Below are 23,012 nucleotides of genomic sequence, written 5' to 3' on the forward strand. Positions count from 1 at the left end.
AAACCACTGCTTTAAATGGGACCGGCAGCAGCGCCGAACCCATTGAAAGCAATGGGATAGCATGCTGCAATTCTGCCACAGCTGTGGCAGAAGTCCGCGGTATTCTCCCTATCTTTTCAATGGGGCTAGCGCTGCTGATAAATGTGCGGTTCTGCACAGGGGGAGAAGAAATACATGTCACCATTACACACTAAATGGGAAACCACTGGGGGACACTGACATGGGAAAGGACTATAAAACCAGTATCATGCAGCTGCTACCAAGGCAAACAGGATCATAAGGTGTGTTAGAGCACAGAAGACGCGTGCTGAAGTATATCTCACAGCTCCATATTATAAGTATATTGTGTATATACCAGCAGCTTGCAGGAAGGAAACACATTACAGTCAGTGGTCATGAGAAGGTTCCCCTTTTTATTACATACACCCTGGCCTTCTAGACATTAGGAACCAGGATACATGATGCTCCCAACACGGCATCAATCAGCTCCGGCATGTAGAATAAGGTTTGGATATCGCTTGCACTACCATCATGAGAACATTGATCTTCCTCTTTACAAGTCACTGGTCAGACCACACATGGAATATTGTAGACAGTTTGGGGCACCGGTACTTAAGAAGGACATATCAGAGCGTGAGCGGGTACAAAGTTGTGAATCTAAAGTAATATATGGAATGGGCGGACTACAATACCCAGAGAGGATATTGACATTTGGGTTATTTACATTAAAAAAAAAGACATCTGAGAGGTGACCTAATAACTATGTATAATTATATATTATAGTCATCTGTTTATACCCAGGACTGTGACTGTAACACGGGGACGCCCTCTACATGTAGAGGAAAGAAGATTTCTACACCAACATAGAAGGGGGTTCTTTACTGTAAGAGCAGTGAGACTATGGAACTCTCTGCCTGAGGATATGGTGATGGCAAACTTGATAAAAGAGTACAACAGGGGCCTGGATGCTTTTCTTGAGTGATACAATATTATATTTGCAAATAAGGAAGATAGAACAATACCTATTGGATGGCAGCATTCCTTCAGACATCCAATAGGTGGCGCTGCAGAGGTATTGTTCTATCTTTCATACTTACATATATTACCCAGTAGCATGCATGGCCTTATAAGTCTCCTCACTCACCTCCTAGGGGTCTCCACACCCCTTCTAGGTGCTCTCCATCAGGAGAGACAATACCGCTCCTGACCTACAATACTACATGTTATATCACCGATTACTTCAGAATGGTCGGGGATCCGGGGATTATTCTGATTGCCAGACTAGAGTCAGGAAGGAATTTTTTCCATTAAATAGGTTTTTTTGAATTCCCCTGGATCAACTTTGGAGGGGCAGAGGGGAATAGGCTGAACTGGATGGACATATATCATTTTTAGTCTAAACATACTATGTCACTTTATTCGCTTTCAATGCAGAGACACCCGAGTGGCCCTCTGTTAGGCATTTCCGTCAGCCCCACTGGAATGAATGGAGGACTGACGGTACATGCTCGGTCAGCGCTCCCTTCATGCTGACATCACTGCGGAGGAAGAAGTGACCCCCACAGTGACAGGCAGAACGGGACATGAGAGTTCCATTCTGGAGATCAGCGGGTGTCTCAGCGATGAGATCCCTACTGATCAGCAGGTTATCAGCCATCCTATGGATAAGGGATAACTTGCAATCTTGGTACAATCCATTTACGGAATCAAATCGGAGTATTTTAGGGACAGTAGAGAGGCTTGTTATGGGAATGGATGAGAAGAAAAAAGACGGAGCGCCCCTTAGGGGCATGAGTGATATGATGGGAGATGCACTCAGGGATGCATGCTGGTCTGAGCTTCTCTCCGACATATAGGCCAGTGATTGGGATCGGTGCGCCGGCCTCGCTGCGCTGAATAACCAATGGCTGTTATAATTAGGAGGATGTAGTGGAGAAAACAAACAGCCCCCAGCGGGACCTTATTGGTTAGAAATAGCGCCTTACAGTCAGGGGTGATAATAAGACTTTCTTTATTGATACCAGCAAGGTAATGTATTCTGATGTAACATGTCTCTGCAGATAATAGTACATCTACTGCTGACATCACAATATAGAAGGCTACAAAAAGAAGAGGCATGATGGGAAATAATAACATACAAAGTATATGTAAAGTAATCATCCGGACCAGAAGGGTGTATAACACCTGCTGCTCTTCTCTGCCGATATCCCTACTATCCGCTGGTTCAGGGTTTCATTTTCAGTCATCCAAGACACTTTTCTAGCCAACTACTGCACACTGTGCATTGGTCCCTGATTGGTCAGCACTGATCACGTGAGCATTGCTGGCCAGTCAGACAGCAGGTATAGTACATTGGTAGTCTAACTCTACCAATCCAGTGTGGCAGATAGGTAGTCTGAAGATTGGAGGACATTTATAAAGGTTTTACACCAGTTTTCTGGAGTAAAAAAAGTTGCAAAAGCATGTCCAAGGGCCGCTTGCAGATAAATTTGGAAACTATTCAGCCCCGCCACTTTTTTAAAAATGAGGTTGGGCTTTTTGGGAGGGGCTGATGCTCCAGACCCACAAATTTGTGTAATTTATGCCAAAAACTGGCATAAATTTTGCCAGGAATGTACGTCTGGTTGGGACCAGGCATACATCAATGTGAATGAGCATGGACTTCCACTAAATACATTAAGAGGGATGCCCTTCTTCATGTATTAAATACACCGTCCACTGGGGAAAAATTATACTAAGCCTGTTGTGACTGTCCCCCCCCATGCGGGTGTTATGTTTAAGGGTGGGAGGCAACACATATAACAGTCAGTCCCCCCTAGTAGTGGTACGAGGGACAATGACAGCTCAGCGATATGTTCAGGACATCCTGCAGACACATGTGTTCCTCTCATGGCGGCTCCCAAGAGGTATTTTCTATCAGGATGATCCTCGGCCGCTCACAAGGGGGTCACAGCAATGTCTGCACAACATTGTCACAGGTCTGTGTTAATGACAAACCAGAATCGTTCATTCCTCATTCAGGTTCAGCCGGCAAAAAAATTATCACCGACTCATTAACTCTTCATGCAGTTTAAACACGGATCACTCAGTGTGTCACATAGGAATTACGTGTCACATAGGAAGGTGAAACACTGAACTATAAGAGAACAAGAACTGAGAATGAGAATCGTGCAGTCTAAACAGGCTGCATGAGAGAACAATCGGGTGATGACATCACCAGCTCATTCTCTCGGGGCAAACGAGAAGCATACATTTTTCATTTTGTCTAAAACGGCGCTTTATACCCACAATACTTCATGGATGAAGATTACAGTTGACTGCAGGGTAAGTATCATTTTGAGTTTGAAAAATCCAGCCTCATTCTATACAAAAAAAACAAAACAGCTCTTACTGGCTGTTCGATGTCTGTGAATGACCTGATGCATTCAATTGTTTTTATTTTTAAACCATTTCAAATAGAAATATTGATTTTACTCTATGAAATCTCTCATACGAGTTCTCAAAATGTGATTCCTTTAAAATAAATTTCACATAAAGAATATCAAAATGGCTCCTTCACTTTGTGACATCTATGTTGAGCCCCCATGTTTGGCATTAGTAGTAAAGCATTTCTCATGTTTTGAGCTTTAAAATAACTTCTCTCTGTGAGTTCTCTGATGTGAAGCAAGATTTGTTTTTTGTGTAAAACATTTCCCACATTCTGAACATGAAAATGGCTTCTCCCCTGTGTGAATTCTCTGATGTCTAACAAGATCTGATTTATGTGCAAAACATTTCCCACATTCTGAACATGAATATGGCATCTCACCTGTGTGAATTCTCTGATGTGTAAGAAGATGTGCTTTAAGTGTAAAACATTTCCCACATTCTGAACATGAAAATGGTTTCTCCCCTGTGTGAGTTCTCTGATGTGTAACAAGACCTGATTTCTTCACAAAATCTTTCCCACATACTGAACAAGAATATGGCTTTTCTCCTGTGTGACGTCTCTGATGTATATGAAGATCTCCTCTACCCATAAAACATTTCCCGCATACTGAACATGAATATGGCTTCTCTCCTGTGTGAGTTCTCTGATGTCTAACAAGAGAGGGTTTCAACCTAAAACATTTCCCACATTCCGAACATGAAAAGGGCTTCTCTCCTGTGTGAATCCTCTCATGTCTAACAAGAGAAATTTTCAGCTTAAAACATTTCCCACATTCTGAGCACGAAAAGGGTTTTTCTCCTGTGTGAATTCTCTCATGTCCAACAAGATTTATTTTATTTGTAAAACCCTTGCCACATTCTGAACACGAATATGGCTTCACTCCTGTGTGAATTCTTTCATGTCTAACAAGCTTTGATTTTTTGGGAAAACATTTCCAACATTCTGAACATGAATATGGCATCTCTCCTGTATGAGTTCTCTGATGTCTAACAAGATCTGATTTATAGATATAACATTTTCCACATTCAGAACATGCAAATGACTCCCCTGTGTGAATTCTCTGATGTCTAATAAAAGCTGCTTTCAGCTTAAAACATTTACCACATTCTGAACATGAAAAGGACTTCTCTCTTGTGTGAATTATTTCATGTCTAACAAGTTTAGATTTTTTTGGAAAGCATTTCCCACACTGTGAACATGAATATGGCTTCTCATCTGTGCAAGTTCTTTTGTATCTAAAAAGACCTGAGCTTTTTGTAAACAGTTTTCCACATTGCAGACTGTTACCCCCGGTGGGACCTGTACTTGTAGTACAATTCTGAGATCGATCAGGAAAAGGTTCCTCGTGATTAGGGGGACTATATGATAGATCTGTACTGGTACATCCTGGCTGAAAATTATGAATAATGAGGTTTTCTCCTGGAAAGTGCTGCACAATATCTTCATCTTCTGCTTTATAATTCAGCGATGACATGAAGTTTCCACCAAAGTCCTCAATGGGATTTTCTGTTAGGATTAAATTTTGATTTAGTGATTATTTTTTTTAGCTGCAAAAAGTAGCCAAATATAAAATTCTTACTAGGATGGAAAAAGCCCTGCAGTTTTTGATACAGTAATTCAAGTTAAAGCCAGAATTAGACCCAGGAAGAAGACGACACAGAAGGAGTATTAATATATTTTCCATTCCTTTTGAACCCACTTCTGGCTTTTTTTTTAGTTAAAAATTGCCCCCAAACTGCATGTGTGTTTCCAGCCTAAGGCCTCGGTCAGACGAGCGTGTTTTAGGACCGTTGAAAATGAACGTTTCTAAAAGAATCAATGAGTTCTTATAGAAGCGTTCATATGCAAGGAATTTGCAGCGCAAAACGGCGCACCTAAAAAAGTTCATGCACTGTTAGGTGCGCGCCTTGGTCCCCAAGGGGAATAACAAGCTTTTACAATAGAACATTTGAAAGTGCTTCTGGGCAGTACCTTTAAGTGTCCTGCTGTAAGCAGCGGTGTATTCCTCCTGGCCCCCTGCTGGGCAATATCCCAGCAGCAAGGGACATTAGGCGACTCCCCCCACCTCACTCCCCAAGAGAATTCCCTATAGTGGGGGGAGAGAGGGGGCAGGGTTACAGGGCTTCCCGAGAGCATGAATGGAGAGGGTGGGCTAGAGGGGCAATCCCTACAGCAAAGCATGGGGGGGGATGGCTAGGGGCAGGTCCCTCTAGCCTCTCTAGGTCCCGTTGCCATCCCTCAGGATTTTCCCATAGCAGAAAGAGACAGCGCTGCTATGGGGGATTTCCCCAGAGCGGGTATGGTGAGCGCAGCTGGGGGGAGGGGGGGGGGGCGGAAGGGGATTTCCCCATAGCCCTGCTCTATCTCTCCGTGCTTTAGATAAATACTGAAGCGCAGCGGGGCTTTTTCTCTCTCTTCTCCAAGCGCAGATGCTCCGGTGAATAGGCAAAGTTTCATGCGCTGTACATATGAAACTTTGCCCGTTTGTCCATTTTCTGCAGCGCATTTTTTTACGCGCCCCAAAAAATGGTCGTGTGAGACAAGCCTAAGGTATATTGCTACCTTTTTATATCATTTGATAATGGCACCCACGTGACCGGGTACCGCTCAAAAGGGCCACCAGGCACTGCTCCAGCCTATTGTGTACCTTTGGTAGCCAGGAGCAATGAGATTTAAAATTTCTTAAGCCCTCCACAGCTTCTGCGCTTGCATCCACCATTTTGCCAACGGGCACATGTGCAGAAGCCTCCAGTAAGAAGTTTCATCTGCACTCACTGATTTAATCGGTGAAGGGAAAGTAAACTTGAACTTTTCTTTTTTTTTTTTTTAACTTTTACGTGATCACCTCTATGCACAGGATAATGGCGATCACGTGATCTGGGACCGCTCACCGTGGCTCTCAGTCACTGCTCCAGGCTCTGGGATACCTTTAGTGGCCAGAAGCAAGGAGATTTTTAATTTCTCAGGCCCTCCCAGCTTCTGCGCTTGCGTCCACCACTTTACCGACTGGCGCATGCGCAGTACCCGGGATAAAGATCCCATCGGGGGACAAATCCGGGAGCCTTAGGTAAGTAATTTCATTTCTAATCGATAAGAAGAGATGAAACTAACTTTTTAAACTTTTTCTCGTACTTTACATGATCGCTGTGACCAGGGACCACATACCGCGGCCCTTGGTGACATCTCCCTGCTCTTGGCTACTCTTGCTACCCAGGAAAAGGGAGATTTTAAACTTCCCAGGCTCTCTGGCCTTCTATGTATGCGCCCGACATTTTACCTCAGGCGAGCATGTGCAAAAGGTAGCGGCAGATCGCTGCGGTACGTCGCGGAGGCCAGAGGTCAGTAATTTCAGTTTTTCTCATGGATCCGATCCGTGAGGAGAGATGAAACTAACTTTATTTCAACTTTTATGCAATTGCTGTTATCTGTTGAATAAGGGTGATCACGTGATTGGGGGGGGGGGGGGGGGAAGCACTCCGCGTCCCCCTATGACAGCTCCAGGCCATCGGCTACCTCCAGTAGCTGATACCAGGGAGCTGTCACACACACAGACCCCGTGGCTTTAGTTTACAGGGTCGGCGTGTATTTACAGCCCTGTAGATTAAAGCCCAGACACCCAGGATGTGTAATGGGTTAAATGGTCTAATTGTTGGCTGGCGTATCGCCTCAGAAGGGGTCCGCAGGCATTCACCTAGCAATAGAAGATTCCTGTTTCTTTTCGGTACCTCATTAGGAAATTCAAGATGGTTTTGATTCCCGGTGGCTGCGGGTTCACACACAGAATCTGTTCGCCTGCACTAGAAGCTGCATTGTAATAAGGAAGCGCCGTAGGAGCTTCATGTTGGAAAAGGCAAACGCCACGTTATGTGCCAACACAGAGAGGAGCAAATAGATAAAACAGGCAGCAAAATTTTTGGTGCAAGCAAATAGACTTTATGCCTCCATAGGAAAGCAGTATAGTTACCGCATCATCTCACAAATGGCGACGTTTCGACCTCAACATTCGGTCTTTGAAAAATAGGCATAAAGTCTATTTGCTTGCACCCAAAATTTTGCTGTCTGTTTTATCTTTTTTGCTGTACTTCCATGGGATTTGGATTCAACCCCGGTACAGGCGTGCAATTTATGCTCTTTGGAAGAGATTTTTTTTGTTTCCCCCCCCCTTATGGGTTGTGGAGAGTGCTGCTGGTTTCTATTATAACACAGAGAGGAGAACAGAAACAAGATCCGGAGTAGAAACGTATTCTAGTGGATGGAGCGATATGGATATGTTTGACACATATAGCAAAGATAGGGCTCTAAAGTGATACGAAAGAGCCTAAATTGGTGAGATTCTAGATTAAATGTCATACTGCTCACATGGAAATCAACTGCACAAGATGGTATCAAGGCTTCAAGACAGCTACTGGTGCCCATAGTATTGGGGAACAAGACCTTGAGAAAAATAAATATAAATAGTATTATATATACTGTATCTTGTATGACTCTCCTTACCCTGTGATATCGGAGGCTGGTGGTTCTTTATCTTGACATCCTTGTAGAGATGCTCATGTTCTTCTAAATACTCGCACTCCGCCATGGAGAAATAGACAGCGACATCCTGACACCTTATAGGAACCTGACAACACAATGATACCGTCATTACCCAGACTCCTCTAGTGCTGTTACTGTATAATTACCCAGCATTCCCAGCAGTGTCACCTCTCCAGTCAGCAGCTCAGTGATCTTGTTGGTGAGTTCTAGGATCTTCTGCTCATGTATCAGTAAGTGAGGAGGAGCCTCTGTGATGGGGCTCTGGCTCCTGCTCCATCCTCCTGACTCATGGAGATGGCTGGTGGGAGTCGTACCATCACCCGATATCTTCTTCACCATCATGTAATCCTGTATATGGAGAAAGACATATAGAGAACTGAACGCAGTATTCCCCCCTCAGGAAGCGAGGGCTTGTGATCCTGCTGTATAGAGGTCTGGTGAGACCACATCTGGAATACTGTGTTCAGTGCTTGAGACCCACACAAAATACAACAAGTCCAAAGATGGACTACAAAAAATGTGGAAGATCTCTTAAAACTGATCAGGAAAGACAAAGATCTTAAGGCTCTTTTCTTCAGAGCCTCCAGCGCCAACCACAGGACTTTTTCATTTGGTAAAAATGCCAGACTGCTGCAGCAACCAAAACACATAAGTACTGCCCCTTGGGGTGTTAGTTTTAGGGTTTTTAGGGTTTCAGGAGGGTTAGCCCACATTGAGTGGGGTCGCTCTTGCCAGGGCGATAGCTCCACAGATAGGCAGGGAGGTCACAGGGCCTTTTATAGTAACAATGTGCTATCAGAACATCGCCTCTAATTTAGACCTTTGATCCCTGAAAAATCATCTATTTATTCGGTACCGCGAACATCAGAGTTAGAATCAACAGACTGTGATTACTGCAGTAATACCTTCTGTATAACCCCTGACCCCAACACAAAACAATATTCTTTATTATTCTGGGTGTGTATACTGAGGTTAATGTTATTACAGATTTCTAATAAAGCAGTATATTGTTAAAGCGGTATCCTTCTGCAGTGATAAGCACCTTGTTGTTGGTCCCGTCATTATATATCATTATTACAGTGAGATTTGTTCCCCAAAGAGAGAAGGTAAAGGAGAGAACATGATGGAAACCTTCATATATTGTATGTTACAGGAGGGAAGACACTAAACCCATGAACAAGGGGCACAATCCTATCCCCTGTGAAAAGCCTGTGTGGTACAGTCCATTTAATTTCATCATTCAGGAATACAGAAAGAGCAAAGTCTATTCTTTGTAGGAGTCACAGGGGGACAAGTAATTCCCAGGTGGTCACAATGAGATTACATGACCCAAATGAAGAGGGCAATGTCCAGAAAGGAATACCTAAAGCAGGTTATACTATACTGTAATATCGCTGCAAGAAAATCGCAGTGATATCACATCTGTGTTCTGTGTGATATTGCTGCGTTTTCTCGCAGCTATATTGCGATTTTGTAGCGCCCTTTTTCCAGAATTTTCGGTCCTATCAGCATGAAAAACAACAAAAAAGTAATACATCACTTAAGGGGTGTTGTCCTCTTCGCCGCATGTCTCCTCTGCTGCTCTGGCACTTATTTGTAGTCTTCAGGGAGTGCTTTTCTGGTCAAAGGTTTCAAAAACCCCGCCTCCAAGAAGTGCTGCCTCCGATTGGTTCTTGAGCGCCGCTGCTTAGGCAATTACAGAGAACTTTTGTTTCCTTAGCCTTTTGCTGTTGGTGTACTGAGAGGGTATTGCCTATTCTGACAACGGGAACGGGTGGCTGTGTGCTTACCTTCCTAGCCCTCAAGGCCCTATATACTTTATAAATTTATGTCCCTAACCTTCTCCATGACCTCATAGGGGACTTGCCACTTAGTAAGTGGCACTCAAGAACCAATCACAGAGACCTTGATTTTGTTTCCTTAGCCTTTTGCTGTTGGCGTACTGAGGGGGTATCGCCTATTCTGACTCCGGGAGCGGGTGGCTGCAGGTCTACCTTCCTAACCCTAAAGGCCCCTAAAGATTCTCTATCTTTCCAGGGCTTAATTAAATTGACATGGTAATTCTGGTATGGTTTTCTTTTGCCCAGCTGGTGTACTTTATAAATTTAGGTCTCCAACCTTCTCTATGACCTCATGGGGACCTTGCCATTTAGTGAGAAATTTACATTCAACTGTGAGCACCAAGATCAGGACGCGGTCCCCAGGGTAATAATTTCTAATCTTGGCAGACCGATTATACACCCTGCCCTGGACCTCTTGTGCCGCCTGCAGGTGTTCTCTAACAATAGGCATTACCGTCACAATGCAGTCCTGCATTTGTTCCAAATGCTCAATAATACTCTTGTAGAGAGTCAACTCAGTTTCCCATGTTTCCTTGTCTATGTCTAGCAGCCCCCTTGGGTGATGACCATAGACCAATTCAAAGGGCGAGAGCCCTGTAGAAGCCTGTGGCACTTCTCTAATGGAACACATCAGGTAATGTAATAGACGGTCCCAGTTACTCCCATCTTTTTCTACCACCTTTTTTATCATCTATTTTAGGGTCTTATTAAACCTCTCCACTAATCAATCTATTTGAGGGTGGTACACAGAGGGGCATTTGTGTTTGATTTTAAAGAGGCAGCACAGCTCTTACATAATCTTGGACATGAACGGTGCCCCCTGGTCAGTAAGGATTCCTTTAGGAATACCTGTCCTGGAAAACAAAAAGGGACAGCTCCCATGTAATACTTTTGGTAGTGGTATTTTTTAAAGGAACTGCTTTCAGATAACACATAGTATAATCCAGTACAACTAGGATATACTGATGTTCTCCTGCCGACTTGACTATGGGCCCCAGTAGATCCATCCCAATCCTTTCAAAAGGTACCTCGATAATAGGGAGAGCCACTAACGGGCTACGAAAGTGTGATGTAGGAGCGGACAGCTGACAAATGGGGCAAGATTCAGTATTTTTTTATTTCCCCGTTAATTCCAAGCCAGAAAAAACCTCTGCAGGACTCAGTCTTGCATCTTATGAGTCCCCAAGTGCATGATTATGTGCCTTGTCCAGAACCTTAAGTCTATATAATTTTAGTACGACCTGCTGCTCAAGAGTTTACCCATTATTTTTTGTTATTTTATATAACAGATTATTACTCAGATAAAAATGGGAAAATTGTTGGTCAGCAGCAGGTCCTGCAGTACGCCATTTATGACCACAACATTCTTTTGTGCATTTAAGAAAGTGGGATCTCTCAACTGTGCGGTACCAAAGTTTTCATGTGAGCCCCCCAAATCAGCCGCTTTCTACAGAGGATAAGGATCTTCTACCAACAAAACCTGCATAGGAAAATCAGTACATCCTGCATTTTGTCACTGGGGGTTACACCAGACTCTTTAGCAGGAGATGGTACTCTTCCCCACAAGTCCCAGAACAGAGTGCAATCACATCCTAATATCACATTCTTAACTACGCCTACTTCATAGGACACCGTTCCCGACAACCTCCACCCATTCAGCTTCGGGGAGTTTTTCTCTCTTTGCAGCCCTCTCAAACACGATCAGATAGGCCTCGACATCATCCTCAGTGGTCATCTTTTGCAGGGACCGTTGCACAGCCTCTCTTGGACTAACTGCTGCGGGGGCCCCTTCCTCTCTTCTCTCAGGGGGGCCAGAAGTGCTTCTTTTAGCAGGGTAATCTGTTCCTGCTGCTGGGTGTTTGTCTGGCATTGATCAAATGCTTGTTGCTGCTGAATACTTGCTTGCAGCAACTGTTTGATAAGTTTCACCATAACAGGGGACGATGACTGTATGAAAATAGTAGGTTTCACCCAAAACATCAGCAGGCTTGTAGTCTTTAATAATTAAGCATTGTCATGCCATTTTTCCTAGCAACCTAGGTAGCCCGTACCCGACCACCATATGTAGCAATGTCTGCATGGGGAATTGAGGTTGAAGAAGTCACAGAGGGTCACTTAATTCAGATAAAAGTTCAAGTTGCTTTATATTTTTCTTAATTTCATAAATAACAAGGTGACCCAAGGAAAAACTACGACCACTGATGGCACATGAGCTTATTAAAAAAACAGAACACAAAATCAACCCTGGCCCAGCAAGGTTCTTCTTGCCCAAGACTAGTTTACAGTAAATATTGATCAGGAATCCACAGTAGTTGCACTCACTTCCGGGCTCTGACTAGAACTCCCTTTCCTTACCGTCTGATATGTCCCAGTAATCAGCTGAGGCAGAGATAGCTTATATTATTATAACCCTTTTTCACTGACTAAACTATCTAAAATATATCCTTTATTAATAACTCTTAAAAACACTATAGGGGGTACAGTACGGACAAAACATATCCCTCTTGGTACTTTGCTTTAAGTGACATTGAGGATTATGAAAGAGAGACACTCTTGTTATTCATAAGTGTTTTCAGCTGAGCTCACAAGAAAATCCTGGACTAGATCCCTACCGCACCCAGGCCAAGTGTCTGGGTGAGATATACACTCCGTCCAGCAGCCTCCCATTTACCTGTCTACACTAAAATAAACCTACATCAATCCTAAGGGATAAGTAAAAGAGAAGTAAGATAATTGTGGACTAGATGGACCAAATCTCAAGGTCAAACTTATTCCATGTAATTCTGCTGGTTCCTGGCTGTTGGTTGGTTCCTCCTCATTACAAGGAACCTACTGACCATTCTCATTGCTCGTACAACATTACTATTAGCTCATTGGTTTCCACCATACAGAACTGACCATATTGGTGGCCGATCTTCACATTTTCTGCTCTTCAGTTCTTTAGTTCTCCCTCACTTGGAAGGTCTGGAAGCCGTTATACCAGACACTGGATTGTTGCTATTACTTCCTAGAATGTATTTACTCTTCCATTAGTCTGACTTGTTACATAATACAATAAAGATCATAGAAATACAGAATAGCTTACCTCTCCTGTCAGCAGGTAGAGGATCTCCATGGTGAAGTTTAATATTCTTTTGGCAACTTCATTTCCATCCTTGCTCATCCTTGGTGGCTCAGTCAGAAGGACCAATTTGGATGAAAAAATTGGATAGCCTGGAGGGATCTAGTACTGCTGGCAACTAGAAGAAATAAAACAGAAAGCCTAAATCCTACAGGAAACCTCATCATGTGTGAAATATAGATCCTCACTTATTGATCAGGTTCTTCACTATATGGGTTCAAGGGATTTGCCATAAATATCTAGGTTGCTGCCCAAGCTGCTTCCATAACTCCCATAGATGTGAACAGAGAGCTGTACATGTGTGGCCGCCTCTTCATTCATTGTCCTCTTGGATGTAACTGCTGCGGACCCCTGGCTGCACATATAGTGGGTGCGTGTCAGAGGCCGAACCCACATTATCATTTATGGCATATTCTGAGGATATTTAGTATATACAGAATCTCAGCACTCCTACCTTACAAAACAATGTAGTTCAGTTCACATCTGCGTCTATCACCTTCTGCCACTACCTCCACTTCTTAGTCTGTGATTCCTCCTATCTGTGTATCATGGTTATCTGGATTACCGCCAGCTCCCATTTAGTTTCATTTTTACCACTAAAGTGCCAAAGTCACTTTTGTTTTTAGTTTTTTTTATTTCCTCTTCTTGAGCTGGTAGTCAAGCCGGCATTCTGTTTCCCCTGTTACCCCCCTGCTCCATCTCTCATCTGCTGTCTTACCTTCAGGGGCTCTGGTTGTTGGGTTACCATACTGCATAGAGAGACTAGCTTAAGATTTTGGAACTTGCCTGGAAATTAAAGTTACACTCTATAAAATCTCCTTAATGAATTGTCTGCTGGTTTTCTTCTTCAGCCCTGAACCTCCCTCTTCCCTTCTTTCTGCTGAGTGTCTGAGAAACAATGTTGACTAAATGCTGGAGATACTATATTACTTCACTACTGGTCAAACATTTTAGAACACCTCATTATTACCAGTTTATTTTGACATTAATACAGTTCAAGTTGAGCAAATAACGTGAAATGGGTCAAAAATAAAAACATAAAAGGATTATGAAATTTAAACCTGAAAACGCAACAATAGTCTGAATTTATGATTTAAACTAAACAGATATTTTCAGGGGACACATTACGGACAGCTGCTCTGTAGTACAGTTAGCAAATTATGGTTTGAAATTGGATGTAAACTATTCCTACAGGTGTCTCAACTTTTGTAGATTACTTTTAAACCCTCTAAATCTATATAACCAGTGTTATAACAGACTGCATTACAACACCCTCTAGGGCAGGATTTGGCCAGTTTTGTTCTTTAGGACAGAGCATATTGCTATCATAGTGGCAAGAAAAAAGGCAATTAAGCAAATACAACAGACTGACAATTATAACCCTTAGACATGTAGGTCTGTCCTACAAGCAAATTGCCAAGAAATCCAAGGTGGGAGGTCAATACGGTTTCCTTTTCCATCAAAAGGCACTTGGAGAGTGACAGGATGAGGTTTTAAAAGCAGACAGCAACTAATCAGCAACTAACTTCCAGATTTGTGCTTGAAAAAGGAGCTTGTTGCTCTGAAACGCGTTGCACTCCATTGATTCTTCTCGTTGTTCCCTATGCCTCAACTGCTTGTCAATAAATTATTGAAAACTACCAAGATTATCTGTTGGTTCTTTAAGGACATCCTCGGATTTAGAGGAGCCCGGTTTATTACCTACAGGGCTCCTCTATGAAGTGTCCCTCTTTACTCCAGCTGCATCCTCCACACCACCCTATGAGCGCGGGGCTCTCTCGTTTTCCCTTTATTTAATTCCTCCACTGGTTATTACCGAGGTTGTTTACCTACGGGTTGCTTTCGTGATGCTCTCCCTCATGAATTAGGGATTTTTGCTCTCGCTGATCTCCCACAAGACCGCTTTGGACCGACTGCGTGGATGCCTGTCTTCTGACAGGCGCCTCACGTTCAGTCGGTCCTTTTTAGTCACCCATTTATCATGCTATAGCCACCTCCCGACTGCACCTTGTAGCTAGAGTGCTAGCCCACATATATTTTCTCATCTATTCCATCTATTCAAATGGCACTTGGAAACTTACAGGAAGGTGTCTGCCAGACAGAAGCCCACTACAAAATTAGATGACAGGCTTTTGAGAGTCAACAGTTTGCGTGTTCTGCACCTCACCAGTCAAAATCGTCAAATACAGCTTAACGCAGCAGAAATTATACAAATCTGAATTTCATTTGTGAAGAGAAGACTTATCTACAGGTTTGAGAGAAGGAGTATTAGTAAGAAAGCCACTAAGATTACAAAGTTTAAAAAAAAGAGACCTGCTTGGACAAAGCAGCACCTTCAGTGGACTATTGCAGGTTGGAAGGTGGTCTTATGGACTAATAAATCAAAATTTGACATCCTTGGTACATCACACAGGGTATTTGTGTGCCACCGAGTAGGTAAAAGGATGATTCCTGAGCGTGTGACACCAAATATCAAACTTGATGATCTGGGGCTCTTTTGATCCAGTGTTGGCAACTTGCACAGGGTGACTGGCACACTAAACAAAGAGGGATACCACGGCATTTTGATATTGGTGTATGCCTAGTTAGTCAGGGGTTCATATTACAGCAAGACAAAGATCAAAACCCAGGGGAACACAATTTTTGTTAACTTAGATATTAAGTTTTTCTCAAAACCATACAAATGTACATACCATGAAAAATAAAAAAATACCTGAACGTAATGTTCATTTAAAGATATCTTGCCCATGCAAATAATATATTGGTTTTGTACATCCCATTGTGTGCAAGTAGTAGCCAATGTCTCTGAATGACAAGCGAATAGAGATGAGCGAGCGTACTCGGAAAAGCACTACTCGCTCGAGTAATTTGCTTTATCCGAGTATCGCTGTGCTCGTCCCTGAAGATTCGGGTGCCGGCACGGAGCGGGGAGCTGCAGGGTTTTTTTTTATTCAATAGGCCCCCCGTTCGGCGCGAGACAAACCCAATGCATGTGTTAAAAAAAACAAACCGTTTAGTACTTACCCGAATCCCCGCGCTGCGGCGACTTCTTCCTTACCTTAGCAAGATGGCCGCCGGGATTTTCACCCACGATGCACCACGGGTCTTCTCCCATGGTGCACCGTGGGCTCTGTGCGGTCCATTGCCGATTCCAGCCTCCTGATTGGCTGGATTCGGCACACGTGACGGGGCGGAGCTACGAGGAGCAGCTCTCCGGCACGAGCGGCCCCATTCACCAGGGAGAAGACCGGACTGCGCAAGCGCGTCTAATCGAGCGATTAGACGCTGAAATTAGACGGCACCATGGAGACGGGGACGCTAGCAACGGAACAGGTAAGTGAATAACTTCTGTATGGCTCATAATTAATGCACGATGTATATTACAAAGTGCATTAATATGGCCATACAGAAGTGTATAACCCCACTTGCTTTCGCGGGACAACCCCTTTAAGTCTATCTTGGCTCGTCGTACTTTATTGCCAGGATTTTAGGGCATTGGCAAGCCTACTGTAGGACCTCTCAGCTGTGGAAATGGTCACTGGAGCTGGACAGAAGTTTAAGTGCAATGCAAACAGGCAAATATCACCTGAAGATCTGTTTCATAGATCAAAGTTAACAGTTTAAGAGTCTGTTTTCCTTAATCAGAGCTTGAATGACCTCTTTACGTCCTTTGGGGATTTTCCCACAAGATTCTTACTTTTTATTTCTAGTTCATCCTGTTTTATGTCCATAAAGTGAGGACTGGGGACAATAAATCACAGAGAGAATTAGCAGCCGAGAATCTCGTTTTCAGGTCTGCCATGGTAAAATCCAAAACAGGAACAAGGACAGATGCTTGGAAGTCCTTTTCTTCTAGTTTTTGAACATCATTCTCAGGGCCAGTGGTTCATCTTCTTTGCACATCAGAGCAAGGTGTCATCCTGATTGCTTTAGCTACAAGTTTTGCCTCATAAGTAATTGCAGCCTTTCGAATTGAAAAGACAAATCCGTCACTATAATCAGAATACGTGGAATTAAAACACTTTCTCCTTTCGCTAATAAAAGCAGCGCTGTGATTGGTTGCTATGGGAAAAACAGATTTTCTTTAAAATCCCAATCCATGTTATTGTGACTTTGAGCCAAGTTTTAATCCTGGGCAACGCAGGGTACCCCTGCTAGCTTCATCGCATACGTGCGGCAACAACACCTGCCCTCACATGTCTGCCCGTTTGGGGAGGTCTAGCTTATTATGTGCACCTCTTCCCCTCTTATCTCCCTGCGAAGTTTCATCAAAATCGCTGCAGCCGTGAAAAGGTAACAAACAGACAGAGTTACTTTGTATTTATAATATTAGTATGAATATGGATAATCTGGCCTTAACTCCACTTATGTCTTCTCACATATTTGAACCATTATTATACCCTGGAGAGCGGCAGTCAGCAAGAGGTATATTGAGCGTTTCTAATGTGGAGACTATTTCTAGTGTTATTGGCTCAGCAATAACAAGTAAGATTCATGAATTTATTAAACTGCTCGTACATTTCAAACAAACTGTTTTCTCAGTTCTGTAGGACATAATAGAGTAGAAGAACATTATATTATTGGTGTGAGATATCTGGTGCAGCATCAACAATCAGCCCATAAAAAATAGCCTCTCCTCTTTGATGTAAGATGGTTTCAATCAGCTCTAATAAACCCCAAAATAACCTTTGTGAACATTAACGGTTTTGGTATTTTCCCCCTAGAAGCTACAAACAAAGTATCATCCCGGATTCTGTGTAATATAGCCCGGCATATATCTGCCTCACACTGTATCGTATGCTGGAGATTCTTATCCACACCATATCCTTGTAGAGAGGTTTGAGGAGTCGTCCATAACTAGTAATTCTTTCTATGGTCGGAGCTGTTTCCGAGCTTTGGTAAAATGTACGGTCTTTTCCAAGCTTTTCTCTTTTGGAGAAAAAACCCATCTTTAGCTAATTGGCTTAATGTCACTTTACTTGTACTCATATCCTTGATCCCATCAGAAATAATGCTGCAGGGTAAACAATTCAGTTACATTCAACTTCCTCCACATTAACCCCTCATGTGGTAACAGTCTCCCCGTTCTTTCATCGGCAGTTTTCTTGTATAACGGCGAATCCTGAAAGTTTTTACCATTTACATCCTTTGATAAAAAATTTTCAAGACAGCGAATTGTTGTAAAAGCAGCAGAAGAAGAGATACTTTTCTGTCTGAGACGATGTGTGATTCCTAATGGCCCCGTGCGCGGGTCGTCCAGATCAGCGTTATCATAATCCAGCGCTAGATTTCTATCATCAGCGTATTTGTATCATCAGGATTGATGGAAATCTCTCAGCTGAACCTTCCTTCTCCTCCTCCTCTGGGATTCCTTCAGAAGACGAAGTATCTTCAATCATTTCTACATTCAGCCGGCAGAAGAACAGGTTGGCTGCAGCTGGAGGTGGTTTGTGCTGTAGTACTAGGAGATGCAATCGGCTCCGCAGACGTTACTAGTAAATCATGGGGTGCATTCGCTTCTTGTTCAGTATTTGACTTAATAATATTTTGCGAATTTTTGATTTTAAAAGGAGTCCGATTTCTCCTTGTAGTTTGAACTTGACATTTCAGCTTCACCAAATCTGATAGAATCGTCACTTTTCACCATCGATAAAAATGATTCTCTAAATGTATTAACCATATGAAATCCCCTTCACTGTTCTAGTCAGACTAACCAACAGGTTAACGATCCAACTTACCTCGGCAGAAATAATAAGGCGATCCAACTATCTACAACAACCCCATCCCTACAAACACAATAAGCGGCACGTGTGTGTTATTGGATTCTCACTGTTTATCCAGGTGATCCAAGAGGTTCTGCAGCTATTTGCCCAGCACCTTCTCTCTTCTTAGTCTTTGTTCATCACAGCTGGCATCGTAATACTGAGCAGTGTGTACAACACACAGTAAAAAAATAAAAAAGCAAAAAGAGCCTCTAGAAGAAGTTGTTTTGCTACAAAACCGATCCTGCAGTTCCATCCCAGGCAGATATGTACATGATTATAGAGTTGTGGTGATTAGATGAACGGTCTTGTCACCGGAGGCCCTAACAGTGGTTCCCCCCTTGGCCTATAAAAGGCTCTCGGAGGCCCCCTGTGTGTAGTGACCTCCTCTTCCGCTTGTGTAGAGCTTGTTGACCACTAGATGCCTCTACGACGCAGAGAAGAGATTTCACCCCGTTACCAGAGTCTGAGAGGGGCGCGTTATTGGGATGGGAGAAGCTGGATGTTCATATTGACTTACTGCCTCCACCGGGCGGTTCTGACCAGACTGTTAGGACCAGTGGATGTGTGAGGGCACACAAGGTGACCAGCCTCAGGACGCCCCCTACAGACCACCAGTGCATAGGATTGTTTGATCGCCCAGCAAGTATGAGAAGATCCAACTGTTTAGTTGTCCAGCACCCAAATACAGGGGGCGCCGGCGTTACAGGCTCTTGTGCCACATGATACTAGAGCCTCGATGCCTACCCGTATGATATTGTATGTATCCAAGCTAGAGGTGGTACAACAGGGTACTAGAGCCTCCATGCCCACATGTATCACATCTTGTATCCAAGCTAGAGGTGGTACAACACAGTACTAGAGCCTCTCTACAAGGGGTCAGTTCTCCACAATAAATTCTTCAATGAATGGCTGTGATTGGTTCATCGAGGGCCGGGGCTCAGCCAATCAGAGGCAGCACTTACTGGAGGCAGGGTTTTTGAAACCTCTGACCAGGAAGCATTACCTGAAGACAAGTGCCGGGGAGCTGCAGAGAAGACGTGCGGCGGAGCGGACAGTTGGCTGATGTATTTTTTTTGTCACATTGCAATAAAAATTACGCGATTTTGTCGCCTGTGTGAAAGCGGCCTTTAGGGAACTTTCACGTCAGATGGAATAAGTCGCACGGATATTACTGCCTCACAATGGTATCTCTATGGGGCTGGAATTCCGCGTCCGTTAGAATCCGCACGGCTTTACTACAAAACCGCGAGATTAAACTGCGCAGCGGAGGAGCTTCCTGCTGGTGATTACGGCGTCTTGTGGGATTGTTGGGGGGATTTCTATCATCCAGGAGACGGAATTCACAACTAAAGGCTGCGGGGAAACAGGAGAAGTTCTGCACTGATTGCCGATATCGGCCTCTGCGCCGCGTCCTGCGGACAATCCGCCCGTGTGCGCGCTCTCATATACATCCCCCCTCCACTGGAGGATAACCTCCCCCGCACCCCTGTGTGAGCGCTCCCATATACATTCCCCCCCTCCACTGGAGGATAACCTCCCCCACACCCCTGTGTGAGCGCTCTCATATACATCCCCCCCTCCACTGGAGGATACCCTCCCCCGCACCCCTGTAGTAATAACCACATGGACTGTGTCTGACCTCCCCACAAGACCCTCCGCCGCCTCTTACCTCTATACAAGTCTCTGAAGAATGCTGGCTGATAACAGAGACGAGCACAACAGCAGTGACCACAACCTGCTCTGTGTGTGCTACACTGCAATAGGACCTGTGATGATGTCACTAGCATGTGATCAGGAGGGGCGGAGCTCAGCAGTGAGAAGTGGTGGCTGAAGGACCTGTGAAGATGTCACCATCATGTGATCAGTAGGGGGCGGAGCTCTGCAGTGAGAAGGATAAATAAACGTGAGGCAGGGAGATGTAATCCATAGAGGAGTTTAAGAGGGGACTAGGTGGCTATATCGAGTGCCATGATATTACAGGATCTAGATATTAGGTGACCAGCAAGTTGTAGTTTCGGGTCTTAGAGACAGGTAGGATCTATTAGAGGTTGATCCAGGGATTACTCTGACTGCCATTAGGGAGTCAGGAAGGAATTTTTTTTCCCCCGAAAGGGCTAATTGGCTTCTGCCTCTTGGGGTTTTTGCCTTCCTCTGGATCAACAGGGAAGTTGAAACAGGCAGAACTAGCTGTCCGTGATAGTCGGCTGATCAGATGAATTTTCTGTCGCTCCAACATTTCATTTTCTGCCATAAATACATATTAGTGACCTTTCACACGGGACGGAATTACACCGCAGGACGCCGCCAAATCCCCGGCTGCGCAATTCAACACCAAATCTAGCGGTCATTTCGGGGTTTGATGCGGATTGCAGGCAGGTTTTCAGCCACTTTCAGTTCGGCATCAGAATCTGCCGGTCGCCGGCGGCTTGTGGCGCAGCCTATTCCGTCCGTGTGAGCGGCCAGAGGGGAAATCCCAGGTTATGTTGGGGATTCCAAGCAGATTCTGTCCCTATTACCGGAAATCTCGCTGATGGCGCCCCATTGGTGGATTGTGATGTCCCGTTACACATCCGCGCCCCATTGGTGGATTGTGATGTCATGTTACACATCCGCGCCCCATTGGTGGATTGTGATGTCATGTTACACATCCGCGCCCCATTGGTGGATTGTGATGTCACACATCCGCGCCCCATGGTGCAGCATTCCAGGCGCTCGCTGGGTTCCTGGGGAGATTTGGGGCAGTTTGTGATTATTGCAGCGGAATATTTACCCCCCAGAAGTGGTTTGTATGTAATTGTAAACAATAATTATTCAGAATGGGGTCCGGAAGCCCCCAGAAGCTGCCGGCCGTCGCACACGGGGGATGGTTATTGCGCACACTGCCATAAGCCCAGTCATTAGTATGGGGCCGCTCACAGCTGAGGTTTGTGTCTCGCAGCATGTTGTATCTTGGCGTGTATTACATGTACATACAACCAGGATAGCGCTGGGGATTGGCTGCACGCAGCGGGTACACGGCATTACATACCAGCTGCCTGCCCACACGCCAGAGACCCGCAGACGGTTGTGTGAGCCGGTAAGTCTTACTGCTATTGTGGGTAACATGAAGGGTTTCTAAGAGACGCCATCCTGGAGGACCTCAAGGAAAATAGCCGGATAACTCCGTATCAGCCGGTTTATGAGAGATCGCTGCTGTCACACCAACCTGATCAGCTTCTACAAGGAGGGAAGTTTTGGCTGGACTGGGGAGTCACTGGATCTTGTACCACAGGGGGCAGTATAGTAGGGGTCACCGTTACTACTGGGGTACAACAGGGGAGAGTATAGGAGTCACTGTTACTAGTGGGGTACCACAGGGGGCAGTAAAGGAGGGTCACCGTTACTAGTGGGGTACCATAGGGGCCAATATTGGGCCATATTCCCTTTAATATATTTATTAATGACTTGGTAGAAGGATTGTGCAGTAAAATATTAATAATTTGCAAGTAACACAAAACTATGTAAAGTAATTAACAAGAGGTGACACTGGGAGATTGCAAGAATCCCGGGCTGATATTCTCAAGAATAAATTGACCCTCAGCCTGGGATTCTTGCTGAACCGGAAAATATAAAAGGCCTGAAAGGGATCAAGAGGGATGTCCTCCTCTGAATCATAATTTTTTAATATATTTTTTTTATTTTTTATTTTGCTTTAAAACTTCATAAAAAATCAGAGCTTGACTTGTAATAATATTGCCATCCACTAGGTGGCGCTGCCTCTCCTACCATGTGCAGGTTGAAGGAAAGATAAGACCCATCATAAAACTGAGCTCAGTGGACTGATTTACGATGTATGTCTGCACTCTGTCAGTTTTGAGTGCAAAACAGTCTCACATTTGTGTGTGAACATTTATTCAGACCAACAGGAATGTGTTCCCCTCCCCTCTTCATCTGTATGTTGTAATTATGAGCCATCCTAACTAGTTTCATTCAATAGCCTGACGAAGCGGGCGATATCCCCGAAAGCTTGCTGTAACATCATGCATTTTTGTTAGCCATTAAAAGGTATCATATCTACAAGATTACTTGGTTTCTCTCACTGAGAACAATCACGCATTACCATTACACACTAAAGGGGAAACCACTAGGGGACACTGACATGGGAAAGGACTTGGGGGTTTTAGTTAACTATAAGCCTAAACTGGAGCAACCAGTACCAGGCAGCTGCTGCCAAGGCAAACAGGTTCATAAGGTGCTTTAGAGCACAGAAGCCGCGTGCTGAAGTATATCTCACAGCTCCATATTATAAGTATATTGTGTATATACCAGCAGCTTGCAGGAAG

At 44.2% G+C, this 23,012-nt stretch overlaps 2 protein-coding genes across 3 annotated transcripts in view; both read right to left on the reverse strand.

Annotated features, from left to right (window-relative positions):
* Positions 1-1,994: 1,994 nt before the first annotated feature.
* Positions 1,995-23,012, reverse strand: part of LOC136608723 (zinc finger protein 585A-like) — a 29,741-nt gene continuing 8,723 nt past the window's right edge. The window contains exon 3 of the mRNA XM_066589126.1: positions 1,995-4,656. Within this exon, the coding sequence (XP_066445223.1) occupies positions 3,627-4,656 (1,030 nt within the window). The 3' untranslated portion in view covers positions 1,995-3,626. The remainder of the gene's footprint in view (positions 4,657-23,012) is intronic.
* Positions 7,931-20,439, reverse strand: LOC136608584 (oocyte zinc finger protein XlCOF29-like). Of its 2 annotated transcripts, none has more exons than XM_066589119.1 (3): positions 20,360-20,439; positions 12,890-13,043; positions 7,931-8,311 (listed from the first exon to the last, which is right to left on the reverse strand). In XM_066589119.1, the coding sequence occupies exons 2-3, from the start codon at positions 12,965-12,967 to the stop codon at positions 8,072-8,074; spliced, it is 318 nt and encodes a 105-aa protein (XP_066445216.1). In that variant the 5' UTR covers positions 12,968-13,043; positions 20,360-20,439; the 3' UTR covers positions 7,931-8,071. The 2 variants fall into 2 exon arrangements, with proteins under 2 accessions (XP_066445216.1, XP_066445217.1); XM_066589120.1 differs by lacking the exon at positions 20,360-20,439 and adding an exon at positions 18,756-18,844.

Source organism: Eleutherodactylus coqui, chromosome 1 (assembly GCF_035609145.1).
Source record: "Eleutherodactylus coqui strain aEleCoq1 chromosome 1, aEleCoq1.hap1, whole genome shotgun sequence".
NCBI lineage: Eukaryota > Metazoa > Chordata > Amphibia > Anura > Eleutherodactylidae > Eleutherodactylus > Eleutherodactylus coqui.

Coding starts and splice junctions, on each gene's coding strand:
- LOC136608584 (XM_066589119.1), bottom strand. CDS start 12,967: ATGAGCAAGGATGGAAATGAAGTTGCCAAAAGAATATTAAACTTCACC. Junction 8,312..12,889: donor TCTACCTGCTGACAGGAGAG/GTAAGCTATTCT, acceptor CTCCATATACAG/GATTACATGATGGTGAAGAA.